This window comes from Theropithecus gelada, chromosome 1 (genome assembly GCF_003255815.1).
Source record: "Theropithecus gelada isolate Dixy chromosome 1, Tgel_1.0, whole genome shotgun sequence".
In the NCBI taxonomy this organism is placed as follows: Eukaryota; Metazoa; Chordata; class Mammalia; order Primates; family Cercopithecidae; genus Theropithecus; species Theropithecus gelada.
The window spans coordinates 55,472,216-55,491,815 of NC_037668.1; the positions used below are offsets into that span (position 1 = coordinate 55,472,216).

The 19,600-nt window shown below is 39.8% G+C and overlaps 1 protein-coding gene across 4 annotated transcripts in view; it reads right to left on the reverse strand.

The window, feature by feature from the left end:
* Positions 1 to 19,600, reverse strand: part of EYA3 (EYA transcriptional coactivator and phosphatase 3) — a 120,761-nt gene that overhangs the window by 31,533 nt on the left and 69,628 nt on the right. For all 4 annotated transcript variants that reach the window (XM_025356006.1, XM_025356031.1, XM_025356024.1 and 1 more), the window contains 4 exons: positions 14,764 to 14,849; positions 10,213 to 10,396; positions 8,068 to 8,207; positions 1,811 to 1,894 (listed from right to left, as the gene is read on the reverse strand). In XM_025356006.1, coding sequence (XP_025211791.1) covers positions 1,811 to 1,894; positions 8,068 to 8,207; positions 10,213 to 10,396; positions 14,764 to 14,849 — 494 coding nt within the window. The remainder of the gene's footprint in view (positions 1 to 1,810; positions 1,895 to 8,067; positions 8,208 to 10,212; positions 10,397 to 14,763; positions 14,850 to 19,600) is intronic.

Below are 19,600 nucleotides of genomic sequence, written 5' to 3' on the forward strand. Positions count from 1 at the left end.
CAGAAAATACGAACAGAGGCTGGGTATAGAAGCTCATGCCTATAATCACAGCACTTTGGGAGGCCGAGGCAGGAGAATCACTTGAGCCTCAGATTTCAAGATGAGACTGGGCAACATAGCGAGATCCCATCTCTACAAAAATAAAACAAAATTAGCCAGGTATGGTGGCATGTGCCTGTAGTCCCAGATACCTGGGGGACTGAGACAGAAGGATTGCTTTAGCCCAGGAGATCGAAGCTGCAGTGAGCTGTGTTTGTGCCACTGTACTCCAGGTCTGCATGGCAGAGTGAGATACCATCTCAGGAGAAAAAAAAAGAAAAAAAAACCCTCCTGGCCGGGCACAGTGGTTCACACCTGTAATCCTGGCACTTTGGAAGACCGAGGCAGGCAGATCACTTGAGGCTGGAGTTTGAGTCCAGCCTTGCCAACATGGTAAAACCCCATCTCTACTAAAAGTACAAAAATTAAGGCTGGGTGTGGTGGCTCACGGCTGTAATCCCAGCATTTTGAGAGACCGAAGTGGGCGGATCATGAGGTCAGGAGATTGAGACCATCCTGGCTAACACAGTGAAACCCCATCTCTACTAAAAATACAAAAAAAAAAAAAAAAAAAAATTAGCTGGGCATGGTGGTGGGTACCTGTAGTCCCAGCTACTCGGGAGGCTGAGGCAGGAGAATGGTGTGAACCCAGGACGCGGAGCTTGCAGTGAGCCGAGATCGCGCCATTGCACTCCAGCCCAGGCGACAGAGCGAGACTGCGTCTCAAAAAACAAAACAAAACAAAGCAAACAAAAAAACCCAAAAAATTGGCCAGGCATGGCAGCAGGCGCCTGTAACCCAAGCTACTTGGGATGCTGAGGGAGAATTATTTGAACCCAAGAGGCAGAGGTTGCAGTGAGCAGAGATCATGCCACTGTACTCCAGCCTGGGTGACAAGAGCAAGACTCCATCTCAAAAACAAAAAACAAAAACAAAACAAACAAAAAAACACACCTCCTAACAAAAACATTAGTAACAATATGAAATAACTGGAAGTAATAGGACAGGCAAAGGAGGCAGATATTTTTATTTTTAGAGATGGGGTCTTATTAAGTTGCCCAAGCTGGATTCGAACTCCTAGGCTCAAGGAGTCTTCTCACCTCAGCCTCCTCAGTAGTTGAGACTACAGATGCATGCCACTGCACCTGGCTGGGGGGCAGATATTTGTATAAAGTTTATTCATAGAAACTGAAAAACATAAGCTTGGAGGTATTTAGTATAGAAATACACAGCCTAATAGTCTCAAAACAGCCCATCTTTCTGTTAAAACTCATATGTATACTGAAGATATAACAGGTTTTGTTTGGTGTATTTAGTTTAAAAAGGGATGTAATCTATTTTAGAAAGATATTTTATCTATATATTTTACTTATATATATCTGGCATATATTTAGCTAAATAAAATGCTCAATTTGGGCTGTTAAAAGTCTTAAGGAATAAGACATCAGTCTCTGGAATTTATTAATGTAATCTTGAGACTCTGCTCTGTTTTGAGCCTCATTTCTATACTTTAATCTTTACAAAATGCCATTCTCCTACAACTTCAGCTTTCAGCACTGGTTCTAGTAGTTTCTAGCTTTACCATCAATTCTGCCTAACCATGTAGCCTGCCTAATACAAGCTATTTGCAAGCCATTTGTTGAAGTTTTACATGGAAAGTAAAAAGCCAGCCAACAGGGGTAGCAGAGAAATAATTTCAGTTATGTGTCAGAAGAGGGACTGACTATATAGTCAGAAGAGGGACAGTTACAACAAAGAAGACTCAAATTACCTTTCCATATTTCTGGGCATAGGATCCAGTAAGAAGTGAGTGGAAGATGATGATGGTTTCATCCAAGTCCCATAGAAATACCCGCTGAGGAAAGAAAATATGAAAAAGAGTATATTTTCCAATTACAACAAAATGAAACTAGAAATCAATAACAGAAAGAAAACTGGGAAATTCACAAATATGTAGGAATTAAACAATACAATCCTAAACAACCAATGGGTCAAAGAAGAAATCATAAGTGAAATTAGAATATACCTTGAGGTGAATGAAAACAGAAATAAAACATTAAATTCATGGAATACAGTGAAAGCAGTACTATGAGGAAAAATTATAGCTTATTTTATATATACAAATATATTATACATATATGTATTTTATATATACATTAAAAAAGACAAATGACCTCAAATCTATGGCCTAACTGCATATCTTAAGGAACTAGAAAAAGAGGAAAATAAACATAAAGCTAGCAGTAGGAAGGAAATAACAATGGTTAGAGCAGAGATAAATAAAAGAGAGACTATAAAAACAACAGAGAAAAATCAATGAATCAAAAAGTTGGTTCTTTGAAAATGTAAAATTTACCACCTTTAGCTAAACTGACTAAGGGGAAAAAAAAAGAGAAGATTCAAATGACTAAAATCAGAAATGAAAGTGGGGACATCACTACCAGTTTCACAGAAATAAGGATTACAAGAGAATACTATGAACAATTGTATACCAAAAGATTGGGAAACTCAGGTGAAATGGTCAAATTCCTAGAAATACATAGCATGAAGTACCAAAACTGTCTCAAGAAGGAATACAAAATCTGGTAAGAGCTGTAACTAGTAAGAAGATTGAATGCATAATTAAAAACATCCCAACAAAGAAAAGTCCAGGACAAGATGGTTTTAATGGTGAGTTCTTCTAAACATTTAAAGAATTAACACGAATCCTCCTTAAACTCTTACAAAAAATGGAAGAGGAGGGAATACTTCCTGACTAATGCAATGAGACTGGCATTATCCTGATACCAAAGTCACACTAAAGCACTGTAAGAAAACTATAGACCAACATCTCTTGTGAAAATCAATATAAAAATACTCAACAGGCCAGGCACAGTGGCTCACACCTGTAACCTTAGCACTGTGAGAGGCTGAAGCAGGCAGATCACTTGAGCCCAGGAGTTTGAGACCAGCCTGGGCAACATGGCAAAACACCATCTCTACAAAAAACACAAAAATTACCCAGTTCTGGTGGTGCATGCCAGTAGTCCCAGCTACTTGGGAGGCTGAGGCGGGAGGATCACTTGGGCATGGGAAGTCAAGGATACAGTGTGCAGGGATCACACCAATGCATTCCAGTCTGGGCAACAAAGTGAGACTCTGTCTCAAAAAAAAAAAAAAAACCCCAAAACCAAAAAAAACCCCCAAAAACCACACATCTACAAAACTAAACAAAATAGAGGTAAACCAAATTCAGCAGCATATTAAAAGAATTAAACATCATGGCCGGGCATGGTGGCTCATGCCTATAATTCCAGCACTTTGTGAGGCTGAGGCAGGCGGATCACCTGAGGTCAGGAGTTTGAGACCAGCCAACATGGTGAAACCTTGTCTCTGCTTAAAATAAAAAAATTAGCCGGGTGTGGTGGTACACACGTGTAGTCTCAGCTACTTGGGAGGCTGAGGCAGGGAGGCTGAGGTAGGAGAATCACTTGAACCCAGGAGGCAGAGGTTGTAGTGAGCCGAGATTGTGCCACTGCACTCCAGCGTGGGCAACAGAGTGAGGTTCTGTCTCAAAAAAAGAAAAAAGAATTAAACATCATAACCAAGTGAGATTAGTTCCCAGAACATAAGGATGTAAGGATAGTGCACTCAACATAAAAAATTAATTAGAAGTGCAAAAGGCTTATTGGAAAAAAAATTACACAAAGTAATGCATCACATTAATAGAACAGAGGGGAAAAAAGCTACATGATAATCTCAACTGACGGAGAAAATGCATTTAACAACATTCAACACCCTTTCTATTCCTAGCTTGAGTATTTTTTCAATCAACTAGGGATAGAAGTGAATGTTATCAATATGATAAAGGCCCTACATAAAAAATCCATAACCGGCTGGGCACGCTGGCTCACTCCTGTAATCCCAGCATTTTGAGAGACCGAAGTGGGCGGATCATAAGGTGAGGAGATCAAGACCATCCTGGCTAATATGGTGAAACCCTCTCTCTACTAAAAATACAAAAAATTAACCGTGTGTGGTGGCACGTGCCTGTAATCCCAGCTACTTGGGAGGTCGAGGCAGGAGAATTGCTAGAACCTGGGAGGCAGAGGTTGCAGTGAGCTGAGATCACGCCACTGCACTCCAGACTGGGCAATAGAGCGTGACTCCGTCTCCAAAAAAAAAAAGGTCCATATATAGTATCATACCTAGTGGTGAAAGACTGAAAGTTTTACTCCTGAGATCAAGAATAAGACAAGGATGTCTGGTTTTACCACTTCTATTCTTCTATTCAACATAGTACTGGAAGTTCTCGCCACAGAGATTTGGCAAGAAAGGGGAAAAAGACATCCAATTTGGAAAGGAAGAAGCAAAATTATCTCTCTTTGCTGATGACATAATCTTTTTTTCTTTTTTTGAGAAAGAGTGTCGCTCTGTCACCCAGGCTGAAGTGTAGTGGTGCAATCTGGGCTCACTGCAACCTCCACCTCCTAGGTTAAAGCGATTCTCCTGCCTCAGCCTCCCAAGTAGCTGGGATTACAGGTGTGCACCACCAGGCCGGGCTAATTTTTTTTTTATTTTTGTACTTTCAGTAGGGACAGGGTTTTGCCATGTTGACCAGGCTGGTCTCAAATTCCTGACCTCAGGTGATCTGCCCACAAAGTGCTGGGATTACAGGCGTGAGCCACCGCGCCTGGCTGGCTGACATAATCTTGTATGTAGAAAACCTTAAATAACCCAGAGAAAATTGTTAAAGCTAATAAATAAATGCAGAAATCAGCTGTATTTCTTTATCCGCCCCCCCCCCACAAGACAAGAGTCTTGCTCTGTTGCCCAGGCGGAAGTGCAGTGGCACGATCTCAGCTCACTGCAACCTCTGCCTCCCAGGTTGAAGCAATTCTCTTGCCTCAGCCTCCCGAGTAGCTGGGGTTACAGGCCCCTGCCACCATGCCCAACTAATTTTTGTGTTCTTACTAGAGACAGGGTTTCACCATGTTAGCCAGGATGGTCTCAATCCTTCAACAAAGTTGAAGGATTCACACTTTCTGATTTCAAAACTTACAGTAACCAAAACAGTGTGGTACTAGCGTAAGGACAGACATAGAGATGAATGGAATAAACTGAGAGTCTAGAAATGAAGCCTGAAAAATATGATCAATTTTTCTTTTTCTTTTTTTAGTTTAGTTTTTTAACTTTCTTTTAGTATTTAACCCACAGCCAACATCATAAGTTAATTTTTAATAGGATGCCAAAACCATTCAATAAGGAACGTCGTTTCAGCAAACAGTGCTGGGAAAACTGGATATCCACATGCAAAATAATAAAGTTAGACCATTATCTTACACCATATACAAAATTAACTCAAAATGGAGAACTTAAATTTAAGAGCTAAACGACGAAAATCTCAGAAAAAATACATAAATCTCCATAACCTTGTATTAAGTATTACACTAAGAAAAACAAAACAAAAAAGAAGTATTAGACCAAAAGCACAGCAATAATAGAAATCAGACTTCCTAAACATTAAAAATTTTTGTGCTTCAAAGGACAGTACTGAGAGTGAAAAGATGACCTACAGAATGGGAGGAAATATTTGAAGATTATATATCTGATTAATATAAGGGATTAATAATCTAGAATATTCTAGAATATTAATATAGAATATATAAAGAACTCCTACAACTCAACAGTGAAAAACCAAACAACCCAGTTTAAAACTGGGCAAAGGGCAGGGCACAGTGGCTCATGCCTGTAATCCCAGCACTTTGGGAGAAAAGGATATATTTTCTGTGATTCCACTTATATGAGATACCTATATCCTGAGGTCAGGAGTTCAAGACCAGCCTGGCCAACATGGTGAAACCCCATCTCTACTAAAAATACAAAAATTAACCAGGCGTGGTGGCATGCGCCTGTAATCCCAGCTACTTGGGAGGCTGAGGCATAAGAATCGCTTGAACCTGGGAGGCAGAGGTTGCAGTGAGCCAAGATCGTGCCACTGCACTAGAGAAATGCAAATTAAAGCCACAATAAGATACCACTTCACATCCATTAGAATAGCTATTATCAAAAAAATGGGAAATAATGAATGTTGGTGAGGATGTGAACAAACTAGAACCTTTATGTATCACTGGTGAGAGTATAGAACCGTGCAGCCACAGTGGAAAATAGTTTGGTGGTTTCTCAAAAAGTGGAGCACAGAATTACAACAGCATTCAGCAATTCCACTCCTACATATACACCAAAAAGAACTGATAAAATGCACTCAGATAGATAATTGTACACCAATGGTCAAAGAAGCATTACAATAGCACAAAGGTGAAAAACCCCAAGTGTCCATCAACAGATGAATGGATAAACAAAATGTTGTATACACATATAATAAAATATTCAGACATAAAAAGGAATGAAATTCTGATACGTGCTACAACATGGATGAACCTTAAAAACATTATGGTAGGCAGGGCGTGGTGGCTCACACCTGTAATCCCAGGACTTTGGGAGGCCAACACGGGCGGATCATGAGGTCAGCAGTTTGAGACCAGACTGACCAACATGGTGAAACCCTGTCTCTACTAAAAACACAAAAATTAGCCAGGTGTGGTGGTGTGCACCTATAATCCCAGCTACTCTGGAGGCTGAGGCAGGAGAATCACTTGAACCTGGGAGGCAGAGGTTGCAGTAAGCCGAGATCGTGCCACTGCACTCCAGCCTGGGCGACAGAGCAAGACTCCATCCCAAAAACAAACAAACAAACAAACAAACAAACAAAGCCATTATGGTAAATGAAATAAGTCTGACACAAAAGGATACATTTTCTATGATTCCACTCATATGAGATATCTAGAATAGGCAGTCACAGACAGAAAGTAGAATAGAGGTTACCAGAGGTTAGAAGAAGGGGAGAATGGGGAGGTATTGCTTAACGGGTACAGAGTTTTCATTTGGAATCATGAAAAAATTCTAGAAATACACAGTGGTGATGGTTATACAATATTGTGAATGTATAATGACACTAAATTGTATACTTAAAAACAGCTAAAATGGTAAATTTTATGTATATTTTAGACAATTAAAAAATGAGTTCTCAGTTTTTCCTAAGAAATATATCAGAAATTTACTTTCTTCTTCACTCCAAACCTCTGAAAAAAAGAGAAAGAGAGGCTTCAAATACAGCCTCAGTTCACCTATGTCTTAAGAGCATTTATCAATGGATTCATAGTTAAATATATATTTTCCCCTCATTAAATAATAGCACTATAGAAAAACTGAAAACAGAAAACAAAAATACGAAACTTCACTATTTTTAGCACTCTGCATGACCTTTATGTCTTTAATGATGAAGTCAAATGTATGTCCATAATAAACTCATATAGCACTTACACTACAGAATAAATCAGTGCTAGTCTCATTAATAAGTTACCAGATCTGTGTGTGTCTTACAGAAACTTGGCTAAAAGCACTCTAGTCCTTTCCTTTTAAATTTCTTTTCTTTTCTCTTTTCTTTCTGAGTCAGAGTCTCATTCTGTTGCCCTGGTTGGAGTGCAGTGGCCCGATCATAGCTCACTGCAGCTTCAACCTGCCAGGCTCAAGTGATCCTCCCATCTCAGCCTCCCAAGCAGGTGGGACTACGGGTGTGCAGCTAATTTTTGTTAATATATATTTTTAGAGATGGGGGGTCTCACTATGTTGCCTAGGCTGATATCAAGCGATCCTCCTGCCTCGGCCTCCCAAAGTGCTGGGATTACAGGTGTGAGCCACCGCACCTGACCCTTTTACAATATTAGATAGAGAACAGTATGACATGACTTGTAATTCCCTCTGCTTTCTGAATATGATGAATTATTTCTGTTCTCTTCTGGAATATACAGAATAATTTGTTCTTTTTGCATTTTTCTTTTTACATGGCCAATTCAGTTTATTTTGCTCAGGAATTAAAGGGCACATAACATAGTCTACATTATCTCTGTGAGCTTCAAAAGCATTTTTGATAAACTTAAGAAGTGAGAAAAAACAAAGTAGGTAACTCAAATGGGTTTCTTCTCATACTTCTAATTCACTGTCTTGGGAAGAAGTGGCATCAGCTTTCCTCTTGCCCCGGTTCTTGCTAGTCATGTTTTTCCTGGACTGATCATCAGCATCTTTATTTGGTGTAGTCTGGGACAAAGATGGGCTTGTAGAAGGGTCTCCTGGAAAGAAAAAGTGAGACATATGCTGTCAGGAGTCATAGGCTATAAGAATCAGGGTAGGAAGAGGGTTAGCGGACTCTCTGCCCTTGTGAGTCATAATGCAGGGATAAAGGTTGGAAAGCTAAACCTTATGTAAGCAATTAGGAAGTGTACATCTAGGCACTGAGCATCAGCGCTGGCTAACATCAGAAAAATTATAACCAGACTTTATATCCTTACCCCATGATGGAAGAAAATATCAATGAAGTTGTTTTGTCAAGAAAAAGCTGAACCTGAATCTTCACGGTCAAACTTCGAGATCAGAGTTTCTCAACTTGGCACAACTAACATTTTGGATCAGATGATTATTTGTTGTGGGGGGGTGTCTTGTATATTATAGGATGTTTGGTTAAGCAGTATCCTTAGCATCTACCCACTAGATGCCAGAAGCACCCCCCCCCCCACCTAGTGTAACAACCAAAAATGTTTCCATACATTGCTAACAGTTGAAAACAACTGTTTATTCACCAATTTAAAATAAAATACAGAAGGCAGCAGGACATGTTAAACCACCTTATGAGGATATAACTGTCAAAATTCAGACTGGGAAATGGTATAGGATCAACACTCCAGTTTCTTCAACAAACAAACTACAAGGGGGAGAAAAAGAGATGGGAGGATTTATAGGTTAAAATAGAGATGAAACACAAAATACCCATAACCACCAATCACAATTTATGGACCTTATTTGGATCCTAATTTCCCCCCCTCAAATTTTCTATTTATTTATTATTTCTATTTACTAATGAGATAAAAACTGTATATGCTTTATGTTGTTTTGAAATATGTATACATTGTGGAATGGCTTGGATCCTACTTTAAGCAAAAAGAGAAACAAAACTCGTAACATTAATGAGAAAGCTGGAAATACAAATACATTTTGGTACTTGATAATAAAAAATTAAGATATTATTAGTATTGAACTTTCAAAGATGGGATAATGCCATTGTGGTTATGTTAACGAGTACCATACTTATTGTTTAGAGAACAATGCCTGGAATCTGGGGAGGGAACTAGATGATGTATACCTGAAACAAAATTGTCTATAAGTTGATATGTTGAAGATGAATGATGGATGTAAGTGTTCACCACACTAGCCTTGCAACTTTTCTCTATGTTTGAAATTCTCCATTATTCAAAAGTTAAAATTGTTAAAATAACAAAGATATTTAGAAAAATGACTTTAAAACCTTAGTTTTTAATCAACACTGGTAATTATTTCAAATTTATGTAAGTTTGAAGTAGCGACCATTTGTATGTCCACTTATTAGACTGGTAGGGTGAACAGCACAGAAAACTGTTCACTTGTTACATAGCACTGTTTCTAAACATGCATCAGTGCCAATGATAAACAGTGCTTTCCTTGAACCACATGATGTGAAAGCCAACTACCAAATTTTCATTAAATATAAAGTATGTATACATATGTTTATTAAATGTGTGTCTAAGCTTTTATGTCAAAGGTTTTTAAGTTGGACATTGTAATTCATTGATGCATTTCAGAGCTGTGAACCTCCTGAAATTGTAGGTTAAATTGTATGTATTTCTCTGAGGGAAAAGGACCTGCTTTCCTCAGAATCTTAAAGGGATCCAGGACATAGAAAGAACTATGGCTCTGAGGCCTTAGCAGCAGTTCAAAACCTGCACAAGACTAAAACTGGAGTCCTCCAACTTTTACAAAATATTACAACATGCTGAAGCTCCCTGTGACAAGTGGGTTAAAGCTACAGGGAGGGCAGAGTAAGAGTTAGAAACAGTCTTTTAGTTCTTGATACTTTTCTGTTCTGTTCTCAGCATCAGGTATACATTAAACCTACCAACGACTCATAGTCTGCTTCCAATACTCCTCGCCTGAGAGGGAAAGCCAACAGACTTAAGCCAGAACAAAATCATCCTTACCATTGCCTAAAAACACCTGTTGAATGAAGTGACCTTAAGCCAAATTTTTCAGAGCTGCAGTGCTTACCAGAGGAAAGTCTCTGTGCTGCAGGTGCAGGTACCATGACACTAGGCTTCTCCGACTGGTATGTGGTCGCTGCTAATGTGGTGCTCTCTGCATCAGTGTTAGTCTGACCCGTGACTCCAAAGCTGGAGCTGGGGTAGCAGGCCTGGTACTGATTCTGACCAAGGATAGTATAGGTGGGATAATCCTGCAGGCCAAAGGAAATAAGAAAACAAGACTCTTAGAGCATACATTAATCTCAACACAAGAGGTTTTCTTCTCCCTCTTTCTTATTCATAATTATTTTCCTAAAACATTAACTTGACTTCTCATCTACCTATCTAACAGTCTCCAATCTAAATTGATGATTTTCAAAATGCATTCTGTGGAAACCTAAGAGTCAAGAGATGTCCCAGGAGCAGGCTTGGAATGAGGAGAATGCTGAGAGGGAAGGGTCCTCTTTACTCTCATAAACATACACACAGTGTCCCTTTTTCTACTCTAACAGCCTCTTCCCCCAATTTTATGTACACATTTCTGCACAGAATTTGAGGGAAAGATTCTACTCTAAGGTTTACAAACTGTTGCACTAGATAATAGCACTTCTAAGGACAACAAAACAAAACTTAAACTTAAGCAAACAAAAAAAGCACATCTCCTACATTAAAGTGTCTTAATTTAAAAACTGATTATCAGCTGGGTGCAGTGGCTCATGCCTGTAATCCTAGCACTTTGGAAGGCCGAGGTGAGTGGATCACTTGAGGTCAGGGGTTCAAGACCAGCCTGGCCAACATGGTGAAACCCTGTCTCTACTAAAAACACAAAAATTAGTCAGGCGTGGTGGCACATGCCTGAAATCCCAGCTACTTGGGAGGCTAAGGCACGAGAATCGCTTGAACCTGGAAAGCGGACACTGCAGTGAGCTGAGATTGCACCACTGCACTCCAGCCTGGGTGACAGAGTGAGACCCTGTCTCAAAACAAAATGAACAAAAAACAATCTGATTATCTACCTAAAACAATCAGGTTTTCTTTAAAAATAGTTTCCTGGCTGGGCACGGTGGCTCACGCCTATAATCCCAGCACTTTGGGAGGACGAGGTGGGAGGATCTCATGAGCTCAGGAGTTCGAGACCAGCCTGGCCAAAATAGTGAGCCTTTCTCTCTACTAAAAATACAAAAACATAAAAAAAAAAAAAAAAAAATCCAGGCATGGTGATGCACACCTGTGGTCTCAGCTATTTGGGAGGCTGAGATGGGAGGATCTCATGAGCTCAGGAGTTCGAGACCAGCCTGGCCAAAATACTGAGACCTTCTTTCTACTAAAAATACAAAAACATTAAAAAAATAAAAAAAATCCAGGCATGGTGATGCACACGTGTGGTCTCAGCTATTTGGGAGGATGAGATGGGAGGATCACTTGAGCCGAGGGGGCCAAAAGTTGCAATGAGCCAAGATCGCGCCACTGCACTCCAGCCTAGGTGACACACTGTTTCAAAAAAAAAAAAAAAAAAAAAAAGGCCAGGCACAGTGGCTCACGCCTGTAACTCCAGTACTTTTGGGAGGCTGAGGCAGGCAGATCACATGAGGTCAGGAGTTTGAGACCAGCCTGACCAACATGGCGAAACCCAGCCTCTACTAAAAATACAAAAATAAGCCAGGCATGGTGGCATGTGCCTGTAGTCCCAGCTACTAGGGAAGATGAGGCACGAGAATCGCTTGAACCTGGGAGACAAGAGGTTGCAGTGAGCTGAGATCATGCCACTGCATTCCAGATTGGGCAACAGAGCAAGACTCTGTCTCAAAAAAAAAAAAAAAAAGTTTTCTTAAAATATTGGGATAAAACTTTTGGTTTCATAGGCACATATATGGCAAAACTTTCTAAACTGTACAATTTAAATCTGTGTAGTTTGCTGTATGTCAACTACTCCCTAATAAAGCTATAAAAAAAACTGGGTATGACAGCTCAAATACACACCTAATCCATTGACACTGATACTGGTGGCAAGTAAGAAAAAGCTAACTGATCAGATAAATTATTTCTTTTCTTTTTTTTTTTTTTTTTGAGACGGAGTCTTGCGCTATGTCACCCAGGCTGGAGTGCAGTGGCGCGATCTCGGCTCACTGCAAACTCCGCCTCCCAGGTTCACGCCATTCTCCTGCCTCAGCCTCCGAGTAGCTGGGACTACAGGCGCCCGCCACCACGCCCGGCTAGTTTTTTGTATTTTTAGTAGAGACGGGGTTTCACCATGTTAGCCAGGATGGTCTCGATCTCCTGACCTCGTGATCCACCCGCCTCGGCCTCCCAAAGTGCTGGGATTACAGGCTTGAGCCACCGCGCCCGGCCTATGATCAGATAAATTATTTCTAATTAGTCACTGGGTATCTCTACTTATAAACCAAATATAATTCTATGTATGTGTGTATTTGTGCATGGGCAGAAGAAGGAAATATTAAAGAAAAGAGTAAGTCACACTAGCAGAACTCAAGGGAGTTAAAAATCTAGCAGGAGAGAAGACAGACAACAAAATGTCAATAAAATATATCTCAAATGATTGAAATACAGAACAGACAACTATCACTGTAGAGTGTGATGGTGAAGAAGCTTTCTGAGATTAATAGGCAGAGGAAGTAAGAACATGAATAGGCTCTGAAGAGATTTTATTCAGAGACCACAGATGCTGAGTCTGGTTGAAACAAAGGACCTCTGTAGGCCTGAATGATTGGTAAAGTAATGAGACTTGGATTCTTCAGGCAATAGTATATAGCTTGTGGGCTAGGGAATAGGGAATGGGGACTCTCAAATTCAAACCAACAAATAAAAACACGGAAAGAAGGAGAAAAGAAGGTGAACCCAGGAGGCGGAGCCTGCGGTGAGCAGAGATTGCGCAACTGTACTCCGGCCTGGGCCACAGAGCGAGACTCTGTCTCAAAACAAACAAACAAACAAACAAACAAACACATGAAAAGATTCTGAGCAGGTCAGTAACATGATAAAAAGTAGAATTTAGAAAAAATTAATGAGAGTATTTTAGAGAATGAACAGGCACAAGGGGGAAAAAAACTGGAAATAAAATGAGCAATTAACCATGGTAATTCAGGATTAAAGGGGAAAATACCAAAACATGGGAGATGACAGCAAAAAGGAAAAGAAATTCTTCTCAAAGATTCTGAGAAATGACCAGACTGGGTAAGGTTGTAAGAAAAATAATGGAAGATATCTTGTCTGGTTTTAGGCCTATGTTTGTTAAGAAAAACATAGTATCACTGACGAGAATTAAGAAGTCAGGGAAAAGTGGTTTTACTTCTGGAAGACAAAGAGACATAAAAAGGGCTGCAATAAAAGTCTGATTTTAGATACATTGAATTTAGGGAAACAGCAAGACATTAAAGAAAAAAATGTCAATCAGTTGGAAGCCTGTAAATATCATGAGGGAGGATTAGAATCTTCGGCAACAGTAAATGGACATTACGTGGTTAAACATTCCTGTGAATGAAGTAATTAACACGTGGAAAAACTAAATAGAGACCGCCACGTTCAAAGACAGGGTCAAAAAGAAGAGCTACGAGAGGGAAAGAGACAGTCCTTAGAAAAATACCAGGTACACAGGTGGGAACTCAATAAATATTTGTGGACTAAAAGAAAAAACAGGGCTGGCCGCAGTGGCTCACACCTGTAATCCCAGCACTTTGGGAGGCTGAGGTGGGCAGATCTCTCTAAGTCAGGAGTTTGAAACCAACCTGGCCAACATGTGAAACCTCATCTCTACTAAAACCACAAAAATTAGCTGGGCATGATGGCACATGACTATAGTCCCAGCTACTTAGGAAGCGGAGGCAGGAGAATCACGTGAACCTGAGAGGTGGAGGTTGCAGTGAGCCAAGATCGCACCACTGTACTCCAGCCTGGGCGACAGAGTGAGTGAGACTCCATCTCAAAAAAAAAAAAAAAAAAAAAAAAAAAAGCAAAAACAGTATAATACTAAAATAAGAACCAGAATAGTAATGTTAACTGTAGCCAGGAAAAGATCCAAGGAGACATTGGTGATGATAATTGCTGTAGAGAAAACAGCAAATCAAAACAAAAATAAAAAACTCTAGAACACTGAAGGTGTTACCAGTGATCTCCTAAGCATAGTTAATATAATGGTGATCAAGAATAGACCACAAAAAATTAATAATGAGTTGTTCATTCCATATATATTTATCAAGTGCCTTTGATGTAAGCGGCAGGCATTTTTCTATACTCTGGGAATATGTAAATGAACAAAATAGAAAAATAAATCCCTACTTTTATGCAGCTTACATTCTAGTAGAGGCAGAGTAGGAAGTGAAGACAAACACTTACAAGGAACAGACATAACCATATTCTAGAGAGACTCAGCAGAGGAACCACAAAAACTAGACAGTAGCCTAAGATACCATCCTGGCTCTGAGTTCTGAAGGTATCCAGAAAAAAGTCTCCACAGCCCATACTCTTCCTGGTTTTCTCTTAGATAGGCAAACTGACCATGGAAAGAAGAAAGAGTAAGCTAGATGAACTCTATTAAACAGGATGAACAAAAGTAGCATCATACCTGGTTTGAGATGCTGGCTACTGCTGCTGCTGGAATATTGGCAATTGTAGAAGAAGTAGATATCAGGCTGGCATTTGTGCTTGAAGCTAGAGGATTGATGGGGTTAAAAGATATTAAAGATATTACGTAAAAGGTTAGAAGAAACTGAAAATAGATGTGTTTTAAGTGAACAGATTTATAAGGAGATAAACAACACTGGCAAAGGAAGCAAACACTCATTTTGCTTTTTTGCATGGGGTAGCTACATTTATACTTGGTTAAAAACAAAACACTTGAAACATCTTTCTGTTTCAACTTGAGTCTTCAATTCTTCTTACTAAAGGCCTAAAAGGATAAATATACAATTCACAACTCATACTAATAATATCAATGAAATCACAGCTAAATCCAGTTCCTCCAGTCCATCTTCTCCAGAGGCTGAAAAATGACTCACCTGCAATGTGATCTACTGTAAAGCAGTAGAGCTCTGGTAAATCTTACACTGTGATCGTTTCCTGTCACTTGCCCCAAGTTATGCCTTTCCTAATACAACATAATTACTGGAGAAACAGAGCTGGTCCTCCAAATTCCAAAGCATTTAGAATTGTTTCTTGAGCTCTACTCAAATAATAGATTACTAATGTGGATCAATAAACACAATGATGTGGCATTTAGAGACTTTAGCAATGAGCCTGGAAAAACTCAGAAAATATTAAATATTACTCTGGTCAGGTAAAAATGTACCTTACATGCTACTTGGGCTGTCTTAAGACAAGTAATTTGAGGCTAGATGCGGTGGCTCATGCCTATAATCCCTGCACTTTGGGAGGCCGAGGTGGGCGGATCATTTGAGGCCAGGAGTTCGAGACCAGCCTTGCCAACATGGTGAAACCCCATCTCTACTAAAAATATAAAAATTAGCTGTGTATGGTGGGCATGGGCCTGTAATCCCAGTTACTCAGGAGGATGAGACACAAGAATCACTTGAACTCAGGAAGTGGAGGTTGCAATGAGCCAAAATCGCACCACTGCACTCCAGCCTGGGTGACACAGCAAGACTCTGTCTCAAAAAAAAAATTAAAAAAAAGAAAGAAAGAAAATGCTGATTCCCATTCATATAAAACAATAAAAATAAAAGACAAATAATTTGGGTTAAGTTTTAAGCTTCTATCATAGGTTCACTCTACTAGGGTTTTAATCAAAATCTCAATGAGCAGCATTAACCACAGTGACTTTTCTCAGGTGAACAATGTAACTGACATTATCAGTACTGTTCTCAAACTCCTTGTCCTCACTTATCATTAACACACTTAGACATGGTTCCTACAGGTAGACCTAACTGACTACCTGTCCCATTAACAACAAAGTCCCCCAGAGGGAAAATTAGTAAGAAAACTTCCATTGAGAACAGGGCAGGAGAACAAATGGAACAGAAACTTAAGTGCTCTCTGGTCAAAATGAGAGAATTTTCATCCCTTTCCCTAAGGGTACTCTGCTTAGAAGACAATCTAGAAGAGAGTAAGTTCAGTTATAGCTATTGCTGCAACCTCAGCTTTAAGATGAAGAACCTAGGACAAAGAAGAGTTAAAGTAACTTGTCCACAACAGCAAAACTAATGGAAGATAACCAAAATGACAACTTGGATCTCCCAATTCTTCATCCAGTGCTTCTTCCTCAGGGTCAGCAGCAAAGCTAGGGTTCAAATTTCCTAACTACAGCTAGGTGTGCAGTGGCTCACACCTGTAATCCCAGCAGTTTGGGAGGCTGAAGTGGGCGGATCACCTGAGGTCAGGAGTTTAAGACCAGCCTGGCCAACATGGTGAAACCCCATCTCTACTAAAAATACAAAAATTAGCCAGGTGTGATGGTGCGTGCCTGTAATCCCAACTATGCAGGAGGCTGAGGCAGGAGAATCACTTGAACTCAGGAGGCAGAGGTTGCAGTGAGCTGAGATCACGCCACTGCACTCCAGCCTGGGTGACAGAGTGAGATTCCATCTCAAAAAATAAATTAAAAAAAATTTAAAAAACAAAAACAAAAACAAATTTCCTAATTACCCAGAATAACTTTATTTTCTACAGTACTCTTTGCTTCAGGGGAACTAAAGGACTCTTAAGGGCTTACTTTCTTAAACATAACAACTAAATGAAATAGGTTTTTTAACTTTACAGATGGTATTTTCTTTCAACCAATATTCACCTTCTTTCCTACTGTGGCTTAACCCATCCTTTTTTTTTTCTAAGAGGAAGTGCCAAAACATGACAATACACAAGGTAACTGTCTCTGTAAATGGTTTTAATCATTCTTGTGGGAAAATAATTTTGAATAGTTTCCAGATGCTGTTATTGGTACATATCCTAGGCAGGCCTGCAATAAAACAGACTGAACATAGGTGATTTAAAGGTGGGAAATAAAATAAAGAATCAATTTAATATTTTAAGTTTATCTTCCCCAGCAAGTCCATTTTTAGTTCAGTTTTCTTCTGGCCCTGGTCCTGGCATACAATCCTCTTTTTCACCTACTGATCTTTAATTCTGTCCTACCCTCTCCATAGCTTCTTTTTTTTCTTTTTTCTTTTTTTTGAGACAAGTATCACTCTTGTTGCCCAGGCTGGAGTGCGATGGTGCAATCTCGGCTCACTGCAACCTCTGCCTCCCGGGTTCAAGAATTCTCCTGCCTCAGTTTCCCAAGTAGCTGGGATTACAGGCATGTGCCACCAAGCCTGGCTAATTTTGTATTTTTTTTAGTAGAGATAGGTTTCACCATGTTGGTCAGGCTGGTCTTGAACTGCTGACCTCAGGTGATCCACCAGACTCAGCCTCCCAAAGTACTGGGATTACAGGCATGAGCCACCATGCCCGGCCACTTCTCCATAACTTAATAATGGTGGGAGGTACAACTCAGTCATATCTGATCTCTGTATAAATGGGGAAAAATGTACTCTGATTGACAAGGTGGTTTTAGAAATTCAACAATTTTCAAACCACTTAATGAATTGTACTGGAGGTAAAATGGTAGACCTTAAAAACAACTGGCCATGGACTCTTATTCCTGCTAGAAAGTTTAATGGCTTGATTAGCGCTGATAGAACTCTGAGTTTTTAACAAGTACTTTACTAAAATCACAAATTTCTCTGAGCAATAGTTGGTTTCTATTATAGAGGATCTTGGTCTGCTGACCCAGAAAGTTCACAGGGCTTAATAACACTTTTTTTCTCCAACTAAGCCAAACTATTTCTAACATGTGCCACTCATTCATTCAGCAAACCCATTAAGTATATCAGGGTCAACTATGTGCCTAGAACCCATTTCAGCCACTTAAGGATAAAATAGTAAGACAAAGTCCTGGCCCTCAAGGAGTTTTAAATTCTAGTGAGGGAAGTTAGTCAATAATTAAGTAATTTTTTTAGGCCCTTATAACCACCATAGAACCCAAGACAAACTCACCTAAAAATGTACACAACCACTGCCTGCCCTACACCATATACAGCTATGACTAAAAAGCCAGGCACTTTTTAAAAAATATAGATCGTGTCTGTGTGTGTGTGTGTGTGTGTGTGTGTGTGTGTGTGCAAAAATAATATTCAATTGCAGGTTTAAAAACAAAAGCAGCAACAATGAACTATGCAACAAAAACAACAAATTTAGATAATCAAGTAAAACTCAAGTGGTGGCTCCTATTACTATATATTTAAAGGCTGCTAGGTCTCCAAATGCTAATGGCATGATCAACTGTTTTTGGACAGCCGTCACTCCTGTTTTGACAATGGAGCTGCAAAAACTTGAAAGACAACACTTTTGAGAACCAGGCCCCATTAAATGTCCACTTAATATAGACAATATACAGATATAGCTTTGAACAGAATACCACGGTTACAGAATGGTAAGTGACACAGCTGCACTAAGTGACAGTGCTACAAAGCTAAAAGGTTAATTCAAGCATTAATGGCACATAAAAGTTTGTGCAAGATTTAGTTTTTACCCACCTCTCTAATTTTAGATCACGTCACTCTACCTCTTTTGCTCATACTGGTTTTCTTTGAGTTACTTAAAACCAGACAAGCTCTTTATCATTTGAGGACTTTTGCAATATTGTTCTCTCTGCCTAGACTGTTCTCTCCACCCCTCTTGCCCTCCTAGCATGATGGCTCCTCAGTATGACTCACTCCCTCAAAGAGGGTCTCTTTGACCTCTCTATTCAAACCAAGACCTTTTCTGTTTTCTTAATCACAGCAATTTTTTTTTTCAGAGCACTGTTCAAAATCTGTTAGGTATTTACTTGCTTGTTTTCTCCTCCCACCCCACTAGTCTGTAAGCTCCAACAAGGCAGAATCCTGCTGTCTTATGATCTCCAGCATCTAGTAAAGCACCTGGCATACAGCAGGTGATGGTCAATAAATATTTGTGGGATTCATATATATCAATCTTGTGTGCACTAAGCATGACGGGCAAAATCATTCTTCTCTCTCTCTTTTTTTTAGACACACTCTCACTCTGTCACCCTGGCTGGAGTGCAGTGGTATGATCTCAGCTCACTGCAACCTCTGCCTCCTGGGTTCAGGCGATCCTCATGCCTCAGCCTCCCCGAGTAGCTGGGATTACAGGTGCCTGCCACTACTCCCAGATAATTTTTGTATTTTTAGTAGAAATGGGGTTTCACCTGTTGGCCAGGCTGGTCTCAAACTCCTGACCTCAAGTGATTCGCCCACCTCAGCCTCCCAAAGTGCTGGGATTACAGGCATGAGCCACCACGCCCAGCCTAAAATCATTATTTTCTGCTAACGGTTGACAGGTGGGTTCCTAAAACTTACTCTCAGTATGTGACTAATATAAATGACAATTCCTGATCCAGTAGAAGC